Below are 14,591 nucleotides of genomic sequence, written 5' to 3'. Positions count from 1 at the left end.
GTGGAGCTTGCAGTGAGCCAAGATCATGCCACTGTACTCCAGCCTGGGTGACAGAGGGAGACTCCATCTCAAAAGAAAAAAAAAAAAAAGTGTAAATCTCTCTATCTCAAAAAAGCAAGCAAGCAAGCAAGCAAGCAAACAAATAAAATCACTGGACCCCACATTCCCCTCTGTATCTAATTCTTTCTTTCATGGCTTAACATCTTAAAGGAGTTGTCTACCACACTGCTGTTTCTTCTATGTTGTCACCCTTATTCACTCGGTCATCCATTGATCCCTTCACTTCACAGAAATATTTCCTTCATACCAAGATTATCAGTGACCAACTTGTTGTTTCACACATGGGAAGCACACTGGGCTAAACACTGGAAGAAGTAAGTTTTAGTCTTAGTTTAGCTGGGATGTGACTCGGGTGACTTAACTAATCTTTCTGCAACTTATTTTCTCACCCCTAATATGAGGAAATTATTTTAAATCCTCTGGTTATAACTCTCCTGAGAGTGTTATATACATTCAATGCAGGAATTAAGTTACCACTCCTCTCATGGCTGGACAAGAATGATGTGAGACCAGGGTAGGCCCAGCTCTGGGAGAAGCCAGGGTTTTGGTATCTTGCCTGATAAGTCATCAGGAGGCTGCAGAAACCTAAATATAAAGGTTTGGGTAGTGAACATGATTTCCAAGGCCCCTTCCAAATCCAAATTCATTTTAAAATAAAATTCAAATGGCATTTAGGAAGTTATAATCTGTATATTTATAATTTCTTTTTTTTTTTTTTTTTTTTGCATTTTTTTTTTAGTAGAGACGCGGTTTCACCATGTTAGCCAGGATGGTCTCGATCTCCTGACCTTGTGATTCGCCCGTCTCGGCCTCCCAAAGTGCTGGGATTACAGGCTTGAGCCACCGCGCCCGGCCCTTATATTTATAATTTCTATCACATATTTTCTTTTTTTTTTTTTTTTTTTTTTGAGGCGGAGTCTTCACTCTGTCGCCCAGGCTGGAGTGCAGTGGCACCATCTCGGCTCACTGCAAGCTCCGCCTCCCGGGTTCGCGCCATTCTCCTGCCTCAGCCTCCCCAGTAGCTGGGACTACAGGCGCCCGCCACCGCGCCCGGCTAATTTTTTGTATTTTAGTAGAGACGGGGTTTCACCGTGTTAGCCAGGATGGTCTCGATCTCCTGACCTCGTGATCCGCCCGCCGCGGCCTCCCAAAGTGCAGGGATTACAGGCGTGAGCCACCGCGCCCGGCCTCACATATTTTCTTAAGTGGCTTTGACAGTATTTGAAGAAAGGAGCCAACATGACAGCAAGGAATAGCTTCGTTCCTCCTTGGCTGCTGAGTCTAGAAGCCTAAGCCTAGACACAGACTAACTGGCTCTAGTGCTACAGCTTCCTTCCAAGTAGAGCCCCAGAGAACTACCAGAAGTGCAAACATGGGCCCACAGGGCAGGCTAGGGATAAATATTCTGGGTTGCCTCTGAAAAATGGACAAAATTTCCTGATTTCATTCACATCAAAACCTAAGAGTACTTGACCCAGGAATGAGTAGGCTTACAAACCTGATCAGCAACCAAATTTACTCAGCACCCAAACCATAGAATTCACAGATATGGAACCTCTTTCTGCTTTGGTCTAATAAATCTAAGTCAACACTTGCCTTTCATTCAATAATAAAATCATAAGAACAAGTGTAAGAGCCTGAGCGTGGTTAAGTTTAAAAGGCAGAGTCAAAGTGTAGTTCCAAAGATAATGAGTGGGCCTACTAGAAAGTGCCCGTGCATACCCCCTCCTCTGTAGCACATGCAAATCCAGCCACTGCATGCAAATACCAGACTTGGGCACAAAAACAATGACACATTTCAATCAACACTCACCCTCTAGATTCTCCAGAAAGGAGCTGGACATGAGAGCACACTGTGGTTAGGCCATTTCTCTGCTGAACCTGATGGCTGGTGTTCCAAGTCAGATATAAATTGGTCTGTGTCAAAGAAGACAACATCACTACTGAATGGAACAAACCAGAGGGTAAACTTAATCTACTACAGTGTCCAGCCTGTTTTTTTTCTATAAGCAAAAGAAATTTAACTTTTACTTGTCAATCACTGCATAAAATGGCTCTCCACATTTTACTAGATGATATAAATATTGGAGTTCAGACAGCTTAGGTACTAAGATGATTTTTTAAAAATTTGAAGGGCAATAACTTTAAGAGTTACAATTATGGTTTTCAGTGGTTTTAAGGGATAAATTTAGCTTTAAATAAACTAGTTTTTATTACATTATATCTATTAGTAGTTCCCAAACACTTGGCTAAGGCTACATCAGAATTATCTGGGCAACTGATAAAAATATAAACTCCTGAATGCTTTATAAAAATATAAACTCAAACCCACAAAATCAAAATCTCTACAGGTAGCAGCCCAGAAAACTGTATGTACAGACAAATCTGAGTCATGAAGGAGTATTTTTATTTTTTGAGATGGAGTCTTCACTCTGTCACCCAGGCTGGAGTGCAGTGGCACAATTTCTGCTCACTGCAACCTCTGCCTCCGGGTTCAAGTGATTCTCCTGCCTCAGCCTCCCTAGTAGCTGGGACTACAGGCACCTGCCACTGCGCCTGGCTAGTTTTCGTATTTTTAGTAGAGATGGAGTTTCAACCATGTTGGACGGGTTGGTCTCAAACTCTTGGCCTCAGGTGATCTGCCCACCTAAGCCTCCCAAAGTGCTAGGATTACAGGTGTGAGCCACTACACCCGGCTGGAGGAGTATTTTTTAAACTAAAGTTCACATCCATCAGAAATTTATGAAATCAATTCAAGTTGAAACTAGTATTTTAAAAAAGAGAAAGAAATAGGCCAGGCGCGGTAGCTCACGCCTGTAATCCCAGCACTTTGGGAGGCTGAGACGAGCGGATCACGAGGTCAGGACATTGAGACTATCCTGGCTAACAAGGTGAAACCCTGTCTCTACTAAAAATACAAAAAAAATTAGCTGGGCGTGGCAGCAGGGCCTGTAGTCCTAGCTACTCAGGAGGCTGAGGCAGGAGAATGGCGTGAACCTGGGAGGTGGAGCTTGCAGTGAGCCGAGATCGCACCACTGCACTCCAGCCTGCGTGACAGAGCGAGACTCCATCTCAAAAAAAGAAAAAAAAAAAGAAAAAAAAAAAAAGAAAAAAAAATAGAACAAAATAGAAGATGGCAGGCTGCGTTTCCTCTAATAAAGGTTAAGAATTGGTTTGTGAGACTTTAACACTAGCTGCATATGTATATATTTTTTGTGTACTGGGTCACAACATAAACTTTGTTTTTTATTGTACGCAGTTGTCAAAAATGTTTGAAAGTCACACAGGCCGGGCGCAGTGGCTTGTCAAGCCTGTAATCCCAGCACTTTGGGAGGCCGAGACGGGCGGATCACGAGGTCAGGAGATCGAGACCATCCTGGCTAACATGGTGAAACCCCGTCTCTACTAAAAAATACAAAAAACTAACCGGGCGAGGTGGCGGGCGCCTGTAGTCCCAGCTACTCCGGAGGCTGAGGCAGGAGAATGGTGTAAACCCGGGAGGCGGAGCTTGCAGTGAGCTGAGATCCGGCCACTGCACTCCAGCCTGGGCGACAGGGAGACTCCGTCTCAAAAAAAAAAAAAACAAAAGGAAAGTCACTACACAAAAGAAGAGTCACCACTGGTCAGTTCTGCAGTACTGGCTAAAGCATTCAGATGCCCCAAGAGTCTAAAACACAATAACGAAATAGGCAAACTCTCATCTTTTTGCCTGTAAGGAATTATTCTTGGCCTCTGTTGTACAACTTCAAGCAAAAGGACCTAACCTTCTTAGAAGGGAAAAATCTGCATGTAGTCTCTATGAACACTAACTAAAATGATACTAATAGTATCATTTTAAGCAGATAAAAGAAGAAAAACAAAGGAAGAGCCAATCTGTACAAAATACACCCTAAGGGTCAAAACAAAACAAAATCCAGAAATCCTTTGCTTAAGCAAAATTTTTCTGACTTAAGCTTGTTTATTATTTAATTTGAGATCACTCACCTAGTTCTCAGAGGTGATTTAAAGATTACAGTGTGCGTGAAGTATTTTAAAGACTGAAAATATCAAAATATTCTTTTTGGGGGGTTCCCAATCGCCACAATTGAATCCTCCAAAACAGACTTGAAGGTATAGAACGTGTGATTACAGGTAGAGCAGCATAAAAATCATAAGAAAGCAGCCCAGGAACAAAGCAAGAGGCCAACACACACTACGGGAGCTTTTGTGAGTGGATGAATTAAGTGGTACTTTCAGATTGTGCTTTACAGAAACTTGTAGTGCTTCAGAAATCCTTCTAGTTCCTTGAAGCACTTTTGTGAGCTCCAAAATATACCTCATTCATCTCTCCTGATCACAAAAACTTTGACCAAACATTTACAAAAGTGGGCCGGGCACGCTGTCTCACGCCTGTAATCTCAGCACTTTGGGAGGCCAAGGCGGGTGGATCACCTGAGGTCAGGAGTTCGAGACCAGCCTGGCCAGCATGGTGAAACCCTGTCTCTACCAAAAACACAAAAATTAGCTGGGCGTGTGGTAGGTGCCTGTAATCCCAGCTACTCAGGAAGCTGAGGCAGGAGAATTGCTTGAACCCAGGAGGTGGAGGCTGCAGTGAGCCGAGATCATGCCATTGCACTCCAGACTGGGCAACAGGGCGAGACTCCGACTCAAACAACAACAACAAACATTTAGAGAAGAAGAGTTTCAGCTGGGCACAGTGGCTCACGCCTGTAATCCCAGCACTTTGGGAGGCTGAGGCAGGAGGATCACAACGTCACGAGATCGAGACCATCCTGGCCAACATGGTGAAACCCCGTCTCTACTAAAAATACAAAAATTAGCTGGGCGTGGTGGCGAGTGCCTATAATCCCAGCTACTTGGGAGGTTGAGGCAGGAGAATGGCGTGAACCCAGGAGGCAGAGGTTGCAGTGAACTGAGATCGCGCCACTGCACTCCAGCCTGGCGACAGAGCGAGACTCCATCTCAAAAACAAAGAAAAAAGAGTTTCAATTCTTTTGAAACTCTTACAAAAAATTAAGGAGGAGGAAACACTTCCTAACTCATTATGAAGCCAGAATTTACTCTGACACCAAAGCCGGAAAAACATACTATAAGAAAAGGCTGCATGTAGTGGCTCACACCTGTAATCCTAACACTTTGGGAGGCCAAGGTGGGTGGATCACGAGGTCAGGAGTTCGAGACCAGCCCAGCCAATATGGTGAAACCCCATCTCTACTAAAATTACAAAAAAATTAGCTGGGCACGGTGGTGCGCGCTTGTAGTCCCAGCTACTCGGGAGGCTAAAGCAGAAGATTTGCTTGAACTGGGGAGGCAGAGGTTGCAGTGAGCCGAGATTGTACCGCTGCATTCCAGCCTGGGCAACAGAGCAAGACTCCATCTCAAAAAAAAAAAGAAAGAAAGAAACAAAACTACAGAATATTCTTTATTCACATAGATGCAAAAATCAACAAAACACTAACACAATTCAGCAGCATATTAAAAGGACAATACATTAAGACCAAGGGAGTTTTATTCCCAGAATGCAAGGATGATTCAACAAGTGAAAATCAATTAAAGTAATATGTCAAATTAATTGAACAACAACAACAACAACAAAAAACCCATATTCCTGATCAGCATGGGCAACATGGCAAGACCCTGCCTCTACAAAAATTAATTTAAAAACCACATGATCATCTCAACAGATGCAGAAAAGCATTTGTAAAAAAAATTTTTTTTGAGACAAGGTCTCACTCTGTCACCAAGGCTGGTGTGCAGTGGCACAATAATGGCTCACTGCAGCCTCTACCTCCCAGGCTCAAGCAATCCTCCCACTTCAGCTTCCCAAGTATCTGGGACCACAGCACCTGGCTAATTTTTTGTATTCTTAGCAGAGATGGGATTTCATCATGTTGCCCAGGCTGGACTTGAACTCTAGGGCTCAAGCAGTCTGCCCACCTCAGCCTCCCAAAGTGCTAGGACTACAGGATTGAACCATCGTGCCAGATTGTGTGACTGTGAGTGTGTGTGTGTGTGTGTGTGTGTGTGTGTGTGTGTGTGTGTGTGTGTGTGTGTTGGGGGAGAGGGGGGTAAGCCAGAGTTCTATTTGTTCATTTCTTGCATTTGAAGTACCCTTCAACTACTACGCAACTACAACCAACCACTTTATGGGGTTTTCCCTTTCTATCAATTTTACAGAGACCTAACTATTCCCCCTAGTTTCTTGCCATCAACCTTAATTAGGTTGATTTGGTGTTCAGCACAAAGAACCTTTATGAACTTGACATAGGCTCATCACAGTTGGATGCAAACACACAAAAGATGGGCCTGACGCTTCAGCAGCTTCGCGAATTCCACGTGCCAGGCCATCATGGGTGAGAACAGTCTTCAACACCTTTTGTAAAGCAGTATTAACATCCACTACACCTCCAGCAACAACGCCTTCCTTGGCCATGGTGGTGGTCTACGGGTGAAGTCGAATCGTGAACACACCCAAGCCTCTGCCTCCACTTGACTTGGCAGTGGCAGGGAAAGAACTCTTTTTCGAGACAGGGTCTCACTCTGTTGCCCAGGCTGGAGTACAGTGGCATCCCAATCACGGCTCACTGCAGCCTCCCCCTCCTGGGTTCTAGCTATCTGCCTGCCTCACCCTCCCAAAGTGCTGGTATCACAGGTGTGAGCCACCGCGCCCAACCCATTTATCAAAATTCAATGCTCTTTCAAGATGAAAACATTCAATAAACGAAGAATAGAAGGAATTTCCTCAATATGAAAAAGGCCATATATGAAAAACCCTTAGTTCCTGTCATTATCAACAAAGAACAAAAGTTTTCCCCCTAAGATCACAAAGCAAAGATGCTCACTCTTTCACCACTTCTACCAGCCTACCACTAGAAGTTCTAGCCAGAGCAATTAGGTTAGAAAAATAAACAAACAAATAAATAAAGGCCATCCAAATTAAAAAGGAAGAAATAAAATTATCTCTGTTCACGAATGGCATGATAGTATAAATATAAAACTCTAAAGAATCCACACAAACAAAAAAATGTTAGCACTAACAAAGTCATCAAAGTTGCAAAATATAGAATCAACACACAATATTCAGTTGTACTTCTATATACTTGGAATAAAAGGTCCAAGAAAACAAGTCTTGTTTTTGGGTTTTTTTTTTCTTTTCGTTTGTCTGTTTTTGAGACGGAGTCTCAGGCTGGAGTGCAGTGCCATGATCTCGGTTCACTGCAATCTCCGCCTCCGGGTTCAAGCGATTCTCCTGCCTCAGCCCCCCGAATAGGCTGCGATTACAAGCATATGCCACCACGCCCAGCTAATTTTTGTATTTTTAGTAGAGACAGGGTTTCCCCATGTTGGCCAGGCGGGCCCATGTTAGCCAGGCTGGTCTTGAACTCCTGACCTCAGGTGATCCGCCTGCCTCGGCCTCCCAAAGTACTGGGATTACAAGTGTGAGCCCCCACGCCTGACCGTAAGAAAAACAATTATATTTACAGTAGCATCAAAAATAATAAAATACGTGGCCGGGCGCGGTGGCTCAAGCCTGTAATCCCAGCACTTTGGGAGGCCGAGGCGGGTGGATCACAAGGTCAGGAGATCGAGACTATCCTGGCTAACACAGTGAAACCCCGTCTCTACTAAAAATACAAAAAAATTAGCCGGGCGTGGTAGCGGGCGCCTGTAGTCCCAGCTACTTGGGAGGCTGAGTCGGGAGAATGGCGTGAACCCAGGGGGCGGAGCTTGCAGTGAGCCGAGATCACGCCACTGCACTCCAGCCTGGGAGACACAGCGAGACTCCGTCTCAAAAAAAAAAAAAAAAAAAAAAAAATAATAATAATAATAATAAAATACTTAGGAATTAATCAAAGAGGTATAAGATTTCTACATTGAAAACTAAGCCGGGCGTGGTGGCTCATGCCTGTAATCCCTGCACTTGGGGAGGCTGCGGCGGGTGGCTCACCTGAGGTCAGGAGTTCGAGACCAGCCTGGCCAACATGGCAAAACCCCATCGCTAATAAAGATACAAAAAATTAGCCAGGCATGGTGGTGTGCTCCTGTAATCCCAGCTACTTGGGAGGCTGAGACAGGAGAATCGCTTGAACTCGGGAGGTGGAGGCTGCAGTGAGCCGAGATCACACCACTATACTCCAGCCTGGGTGACAGAACCAGACTCTGTCTCAAAAAAAAAAAAAAAAAAAAAAAAGAATAAAGGATTTGGATAGACAAGCAAATATACAAATGGACAACAGGCACATGAAAAGATGCTCAACATCATTAGTCAGTAGAGAAATGCAAATCAAAATTATAATGAGATATCACTTAATACCCAGTAGAATGGCTATTATTTTAAAAATGGAAAATAACATGTGTTGGCAAGGGTATAAAGAAACTGAAAGCCTTATACATTGTAAATGTAAAATGGTGTGACTGCTGTAGGATAAAAAAAAAATTCAGTAGTTCCTCAAAAAGTTGAACATGGAGGCTGGCCTCGGTGGCTCACGCCTGTAATCCCAGCGCTTTGGGAGGCTGAGGAGGGCGGGTGACCTAAGGTCAGAAGATTGAGACCAGCCTGGCCAACATGGTGAAACCCCGTTTTTACTAAAAATACAAAATTAGCTGGGCTTGATGGCACACGCCTGTAATCCCAGCTACTCAGGAGGCTGAGGCATGAGAATCGCTTGAACCCAGGAGGCAGAGACTTCAGTGAGCCCAGATCGTACCACTGCACTCCAGCCTGGGTGACAGAGCGAGACTCCATCTCAAAAAGAAAGCCGAACACAGAATTACCATAGGACTCAGCAATTCCACTCTTATGTAAACACCCAAAAGTACTGGAAAGAGAGACTCAAACAGTATGTATGCCAGTGTTCACGGCAGCATTATTCACAACAGCCAAGGGAGGGAAATAACACAAATTATCTTTTTTATTGAGATAGAGTCTTGCTCTTGTTGCCCAGGCTGGAATGCAATGGCGTGGTCTCAGCTCACTGCAACCTTTGCCTCCTGGGCTCAAGCAATTCTCCTGCCTCAGTCTCCCGAGTAGCTGAGATTACAGGCGCCTATCACCATGCCCAACTAATTTTTATATTTTTAGTAGAGATGGGGTTTCACCATGTTGGTCAGGCTGGTCTCGAACTCCTGACCTCAGGTGATCCACCTGCCTCAGCCTCCCAAGTGCTGGGATTACAGACGTAAGCCACCAAGCCCCGTCCATCTTTTTTTTTTTTTTTTAAATATGTGTGTGTTCATCAACTGTTTTTTTGAGACAGGGTCTCTGTTGCCCAGGTTGGAGTGCATGGTGCAATCTCAGCTCACTGCAACCTCCGTCTCCTAAGCTCATGGTGATCCTCTCATCTCAGCCTCCTGAGTAGCTGGAACTACAGGTGCACAGCACCACATTCAGCTAATTTTTAAATTTTTTATAGACATGGGGTCTCACCATGTTGCCCAGGCTGGTCCTGAACTCCTGGGCTCAGGGAATCCACCCACCTCAGCTTCCCAACGTGCTGGGATTAGAGACGTGAGCTACCGTGCCTAGCCCCAAATTATTTTTCGCCAGATGAGTGGATAAAATGTGGTGTACACACACAATTGAATATTATTCCTCCATACGGAATATTATATGTAAATAATATGCTACATAAAAATATTCTAATAGATTATTCCTCCATATGCTTACAATATGGATGAGCCTTGAAAACATTATGCTAAGTGAAATAAGCCACAGAAGAAAGGAAAAATATTGTGTAATCCCACTTATATGAAGTATCTAGAGTAGGGAAATCATAGAGACAGAAAGCAGAGTAGTGGTTACCAGGGGCTGGGAGTCAGGAAGGAAATGAGTAGTTATTACCTAATGGTTATAGAGTTGTAATGTTTGGGTGATGAAAAAGTTCTGGAAACAGATAGTGGCGGTGGTTATACAATATTGTGAATGTATTTAATGCCACTTAACTATATACTTAAAATGATTAAAATGGTAAATTTTAAATTTTAAACAAACTTTGGCTTTTCTCATGAGAGAACATTGTATGAAATGACTTAATTAGGTTTTCACAGCTCTAACCATTAACTCAAAGCAAGACTTGGAGGACTTTTGTAAATTCCTCTTTTAAAATTTATAAATCTGGGTACATTTAACTCACACCTCAATGAGCTAATGAACCTAACAAAGGGTTTCTATAAATCAGTAAGAGGATGGATCAACAATCTAACAGAAAAGTAAGCAAATATGAACAGAGATCACAGATTTGGGAGGTGGGGGTTGCAGTGAGCCGATATGGTGCCACTGTACTCCAGCCTGGGCAGCAGAGCGAGAATTCATCTCTAAATAAATACATTAATTAATTAATTAATTAACAGTGGTACAAATATTCACAACAGTATTTTATAGAATATTTAATGGAATATGCTATTTTAAGAATATCTTTCAAGGAAGCTCTTTTATGTTACAGTACAGAAAAATCTCCCAAGATTCTATATTACATGGGAAATGCAAAGTATAAACCAGTATACATAATATGCTAGTAAAAATAAGGAAAAAAATATGCAACTGTTTATAAATGCACAGAATGACAACCAAGAAACTAGTAAACTCCAATTCTCCCTACAGAGGACAACGGAGTATCTACCTAGAAGACAGATTTCTTTTTTTACTATGTATAATTTGTAATTTTAGCATTTTGAACCATATCAATGTATTACTTGTTCAACAAAATTATCATATTAAGAAACACAGGCCAGGCATGGTGGCTCACGCCTGTAATCCTAGCACTTTGGGAGGCCGAGACCAACCTGAGCAACATAGTGAGAGCCCGCCTCTACAAAAAAATTTAAAAATTAGCTGAACGTGGTGGTAGGCACCTGTAGTCCCAGCTACTAGGGAGGCTGAGGTGGGAGAATTGCGGGAGCCTGGGAGATCGAGGCTGCAGTGAGCCATGATTGTCACATTGCACTCCAGCCTGATCAACACAGCAAACTCCTGTCTCTGCTACCTCATCAAAGAAATAAACACAAATAAAATGTTAAAATTTCCATTCTACATAAAATCATCTACAGATGTTTTTAAATATACAACATGATTATCAAGAACTTAATCTGTACCACATTCTTGTAGATGTAAAGTTAAAATGCTTGTAACCATCACTCTCAACTCTACCCTATTTTCCAGCATAAATGAGACTTTCACACTTTTTCTCTTGCCCAGATAGAGAGGCTAACCATAGGCTTTAGAAATGTCTTTAAAAAAAAAAACAAACAACAAAAAAAACAGAGCCAGGCATCTTCAAGCAGAGAAAAGCTGTTTGAACACATTTATCTAAGTCTAACAAATGCTATGATTGTTGGCAAGAGGAAACCTTGTAATGCCAAGGCAGAAAACTGCCACCAAACCACAAAAAGCTTGTTTAACTGCTGAACCTAAAATTAAACAATTTATCTCTCATTAAAAAAATTTTTTGTTCCTGTGAATAATCCATCTTCGAAGGAACTCGAAAAAAGGATATCAATTTTAAAATAGAATACATCTTTAAGACAGGTTTTGCTATCTTACACATGGCAGCACATTAGAAAGTTACAATGCTATTATCTTTACAGAAGCAAGATTATATAAGTAATCAATTATAGCTATTTTAGAAGCCACTAAAAACACGTGAGAAAATCTACATTTCAGACAGATCTGGATTCAAATGCCTGCTCCAATTATTTGTGGCCATATAACACTGGGATGTGCGTAAGGTCTCTGAGCCACATCTATGCAAAATTAAGATTAATAATTCACATTTCATACATTGTTGGGAAAAATGAGCTACTAGCAAAGTGTTAAAAAAAATGAGTTTATCAAGAAACAGTAACCATAATTTATTACCTTTTCTTGTATTTTTGAGACAGAGTATCACTGTGTTGCCCAGGCTGGAGTGCAGTGGCATGATCTTGGCTCACTGCGACCACCGCCACCCAGGTTCAAGTGATTCTCCTGCCTCAGCCTCATGAGTAGCTGAAATTACAGGCGTTCACCACCATGCCTAGCTAATTTTTACTATTTTCTTTTTTTCTGAGACGGAGTCTTGCTCTGTTGCCTAGGCTGGAGTGCAGTGGCACCATCTCACCTCACTGCAACCTCTGCCTCACAGGTTCAAGCGATTCTCCTGCCTCAGTCTCCCAAGTAGCTTAGATTACAGGTGTATGCCACCACACCCGGCTTATTTTTGTATTTTTAGTAGAGACGGGGTTTCACCATGTTGGCTAGGCTGGTCTCGAACTCCTGGCCTCCAGTGATCCGCCCGCCTCAGCCTCCCAAAGTGCTGGGATTACAGCCATGAGCCATTGTGCCTGGCCCAAGTTTTACTATTTTAGTAGAGATGAGGTTTCACCACATTGTTCAGGCTGGTCTTGAACTCCTGATGTCAAATGATCCTCCCATCTCGGCCTGTCAAAGTGCTGGGATTACAGGCATAAGCCACCGCACCCAGCCATCAACTATTTTTAAATATACATTTTGAGGGGAACTTAGTTTGAAGACTTCTGATATGCTGCTTTAGTGGTAGCCTCTCTTGGACTTTTCCTAGCTTATGCATAAATTTATATTTTTAAATTGCATTTTATTTATTTATTTTGAGACAGGGTCTCCTCTGTCGCTCAGGCTGAAGTGCAGTGGCATGATCTTTGCTAATTTCAACCTCTGCCTTCCAGGCTTCAGTGATCCTCCCACCTCAGCCTCTCGAGTAGCTGGAACTACAGGTACACGCCACCACACCTGGCCTAATTTTTGTATTTTTTATAGAGACAGGGTTTCACCATGTTGCCCAGGCTGGTCTCAAACTCCTGAGCTCAAGCAATCTGCCCGCTTTGGCCTCCCAAAGTGCTGGGATTACAGGCATGAGCCACAGTACCTGGCCATGTATAAATCTTAATGTAGGTTGATTAAAATAAATGTTTTGTTCAGAAATAATACATTCATTAAAAAAAAAAGGTCAACTTATTTATGTTCATGGAAGTACACAGACACATTTGATATAAAAAGTAAAAAATCTTCTCAAATGTTTGTTGTTCTTTCTTCATTAGGCCTAAAACTCAATTTTTCTTATTGTATGTCCCAGGGTGATTGTGTCTAAGGTCTTAAATTCCCATTGTGATCCATCTCGCATAAGCCATGATTTAAAGTCTACATGGGCATTATTTACAAGACCTTTCAGCTTCTGGAATCAATCATTCTAAATATGTTTGAGGCTGTATAGTACATGCATGCTTCCCAAAAGAGGATTCGTGAGTCATCTAGTGTCCAAGTTAATAGAGAAATTTTAGCATTATCTACCTCGCTCCACTCCTGTGCCCATAGTGATTATACCTCATAGATGACACACTCTCACCACTGGCTGTGCATGGCTTTTATTTAATTTAATTAATTTATTTAAGTTTTATTATTTATTTCGAGACAGAGTTTTGCTCCTGTTGCCCAGACTGGAGTGCAATGGCATGATCTCGGCTCACTGCAACCTCCACCTCCCGGGTTCAAGCGATTCTCCTGCCTCGCTCAGGCTCCAGAGTAGCTGGGATTACAGGGGCCTACCACTACGCCCAGCTAATTTTTTTGTATTTTTAGTAGAGACGGGGTTTCACTATGTTGGCCAGGCTGGTCTCCAACTCCTGACCTCAGGCGATCTACCCACCTCGGCCTCCCAAAGTGCTGGGATTACAGGCGTGAGCCACCACGCCTGGCCTTGTTTTATTTATTTTAATAAAATAGACACCAGTGAAACCACTAACCAACAGGTGCAAGAGAACACTGACAATATTAACCTCTCTGTTTCTCCTCCATACCAGTCTCCTGCTTCCCACATCCAAGTAACCACCTGAATGTTGTGTTCCTCATTCCCTTGATTTTAAAAAGCACCTGCTTTTTGAAAGCAGGCTCTTCTGCTTGTCTTTTATATACAGAACTGAAGCAGCTGAGGTCATGACTAGAGTCCCTGTTTACTGCTGAATTACCAAATGCCCTACATTCAGGATCAGCATGTTACCGAACAGAGCCTGCAAGTGGCAGTGTCAGTTTTCACCACAGCAGCAGGTCAGGCTATATTTAACATGCATCCTCTTCTCTGCTGAAGAGCTGCAGCTGTGGCTCTGTTAGTCTGTGAACAAGGAGGACAAGTGGGAACTGAGGGACTTTAATGGAAAGTTGTAACAGGATTCGGTTAACTCAATCATAAATTAAATGGGCCTGTATTTAAACGTCTAAGACAGTCTAGTTTCACAATACTATAATTTTTTTTTTTTTTTTGAGATGGAGTCTCGTTCTGTTGCCCAGGCTGGAGTGCAGTGGTGCCATCTCAGCTCACTGCAACTTCCACCTCCCAGGTTCAAGTGATTCTCCTATCCCAGTCTCCCAAGTAGCTGGGACTACAGGCATACACCATTACGCTCCGTTTTTATTTATTTATTTATTTTTTGTATTTTTGGTAGAGATGGGGTTTTGCCATGTTGGCCAGGCTGGACTCGAACTCCTGACCTCATGTGATCCACCCACCTCAGCCTCCCAAAATGCT

General features: G+C 42.8%; 1 protein-coding gene and 2 long non-coding RNA genes across 13 annotated transcripts in view; 2 read left to right on the top strand and 1 right to left on the bottom strand.

Annotated features, from left to right (window-relative positions):
• The window catches only part of NFATC3 (nuclear factor of activated T cells 3), a 154,878-nt gene that overhangs the window by 16,319 nt on the left and 123,968 nt on the right, over positions 1-14,591 (bottom strand). For 3 of the 11 annotated variants that reach the window (XR_013411019.1, XR_013411018.1, XR_013411020.1), the window contains exons 10-11: positions 3,488-3,626; positions 1,874-1,977 (exon numbers count right to left, since the gene is read on the bottom strand). The exons of 4 other annotated variants lie outside the window; for them this stretch is intronic. Coding sequence is in view for 2 of the 7 variants with exons in the window: in XM_015126455.3 (XP_014981941.2) it covers positions 1,877-1,977 (101 nt within the window). In the remaining 5 variants the exon portion in view is untranslated. The remainder of the gene's footprint in view (positions 1-1,873; positions 1,978-3,487; positions 3,627-14,591) is intronic. 4 more of the 11 variants (XR_003725626.2, XM_015126455.3, XM_077984312.1 and 1 more) reach the window with 2 other exon arrangements.
• Positions 761-7,252, top strand: LOC144337662 (uncharacterized). The gene is made up of 2 exons (XR_013411073.1): positions 761-809; positions 6,592-7,252. It is a non-coding gene; the product is annotated as an uncharacterized LOC144337662 (long non-coding RNA).
• LOC144337661 (uncharacterized) lies at positions 9,264-12,766 on the top strand. The gene is made up of 2 exons (XR_013411072.1): positions 9,264-10,330; positions 12,180-12,766. It is a non-coding gene; the product is annotated as an uncharacterized LOC144337661 (long non-coding RNA).

The sequence above is a fragment of the Macaca mulatta genome, chromosome 20 (genome assembly GCF_049350105.2).
Source record: "Macaca mulatta isolate MMU2019108-1 chromosome 20, T2T-MMU8v2.0, whole genome shotgun sequence".
Taxonomy (NCBI): Eukaryota; Metazoa; Chordata; class Mammalia; order Primates; family Cercopithecidae; genus Macaca; species Macaca mulatta.
This window is presented reverse-complemented; position numbering and strand designations above follow the sequence as displayed.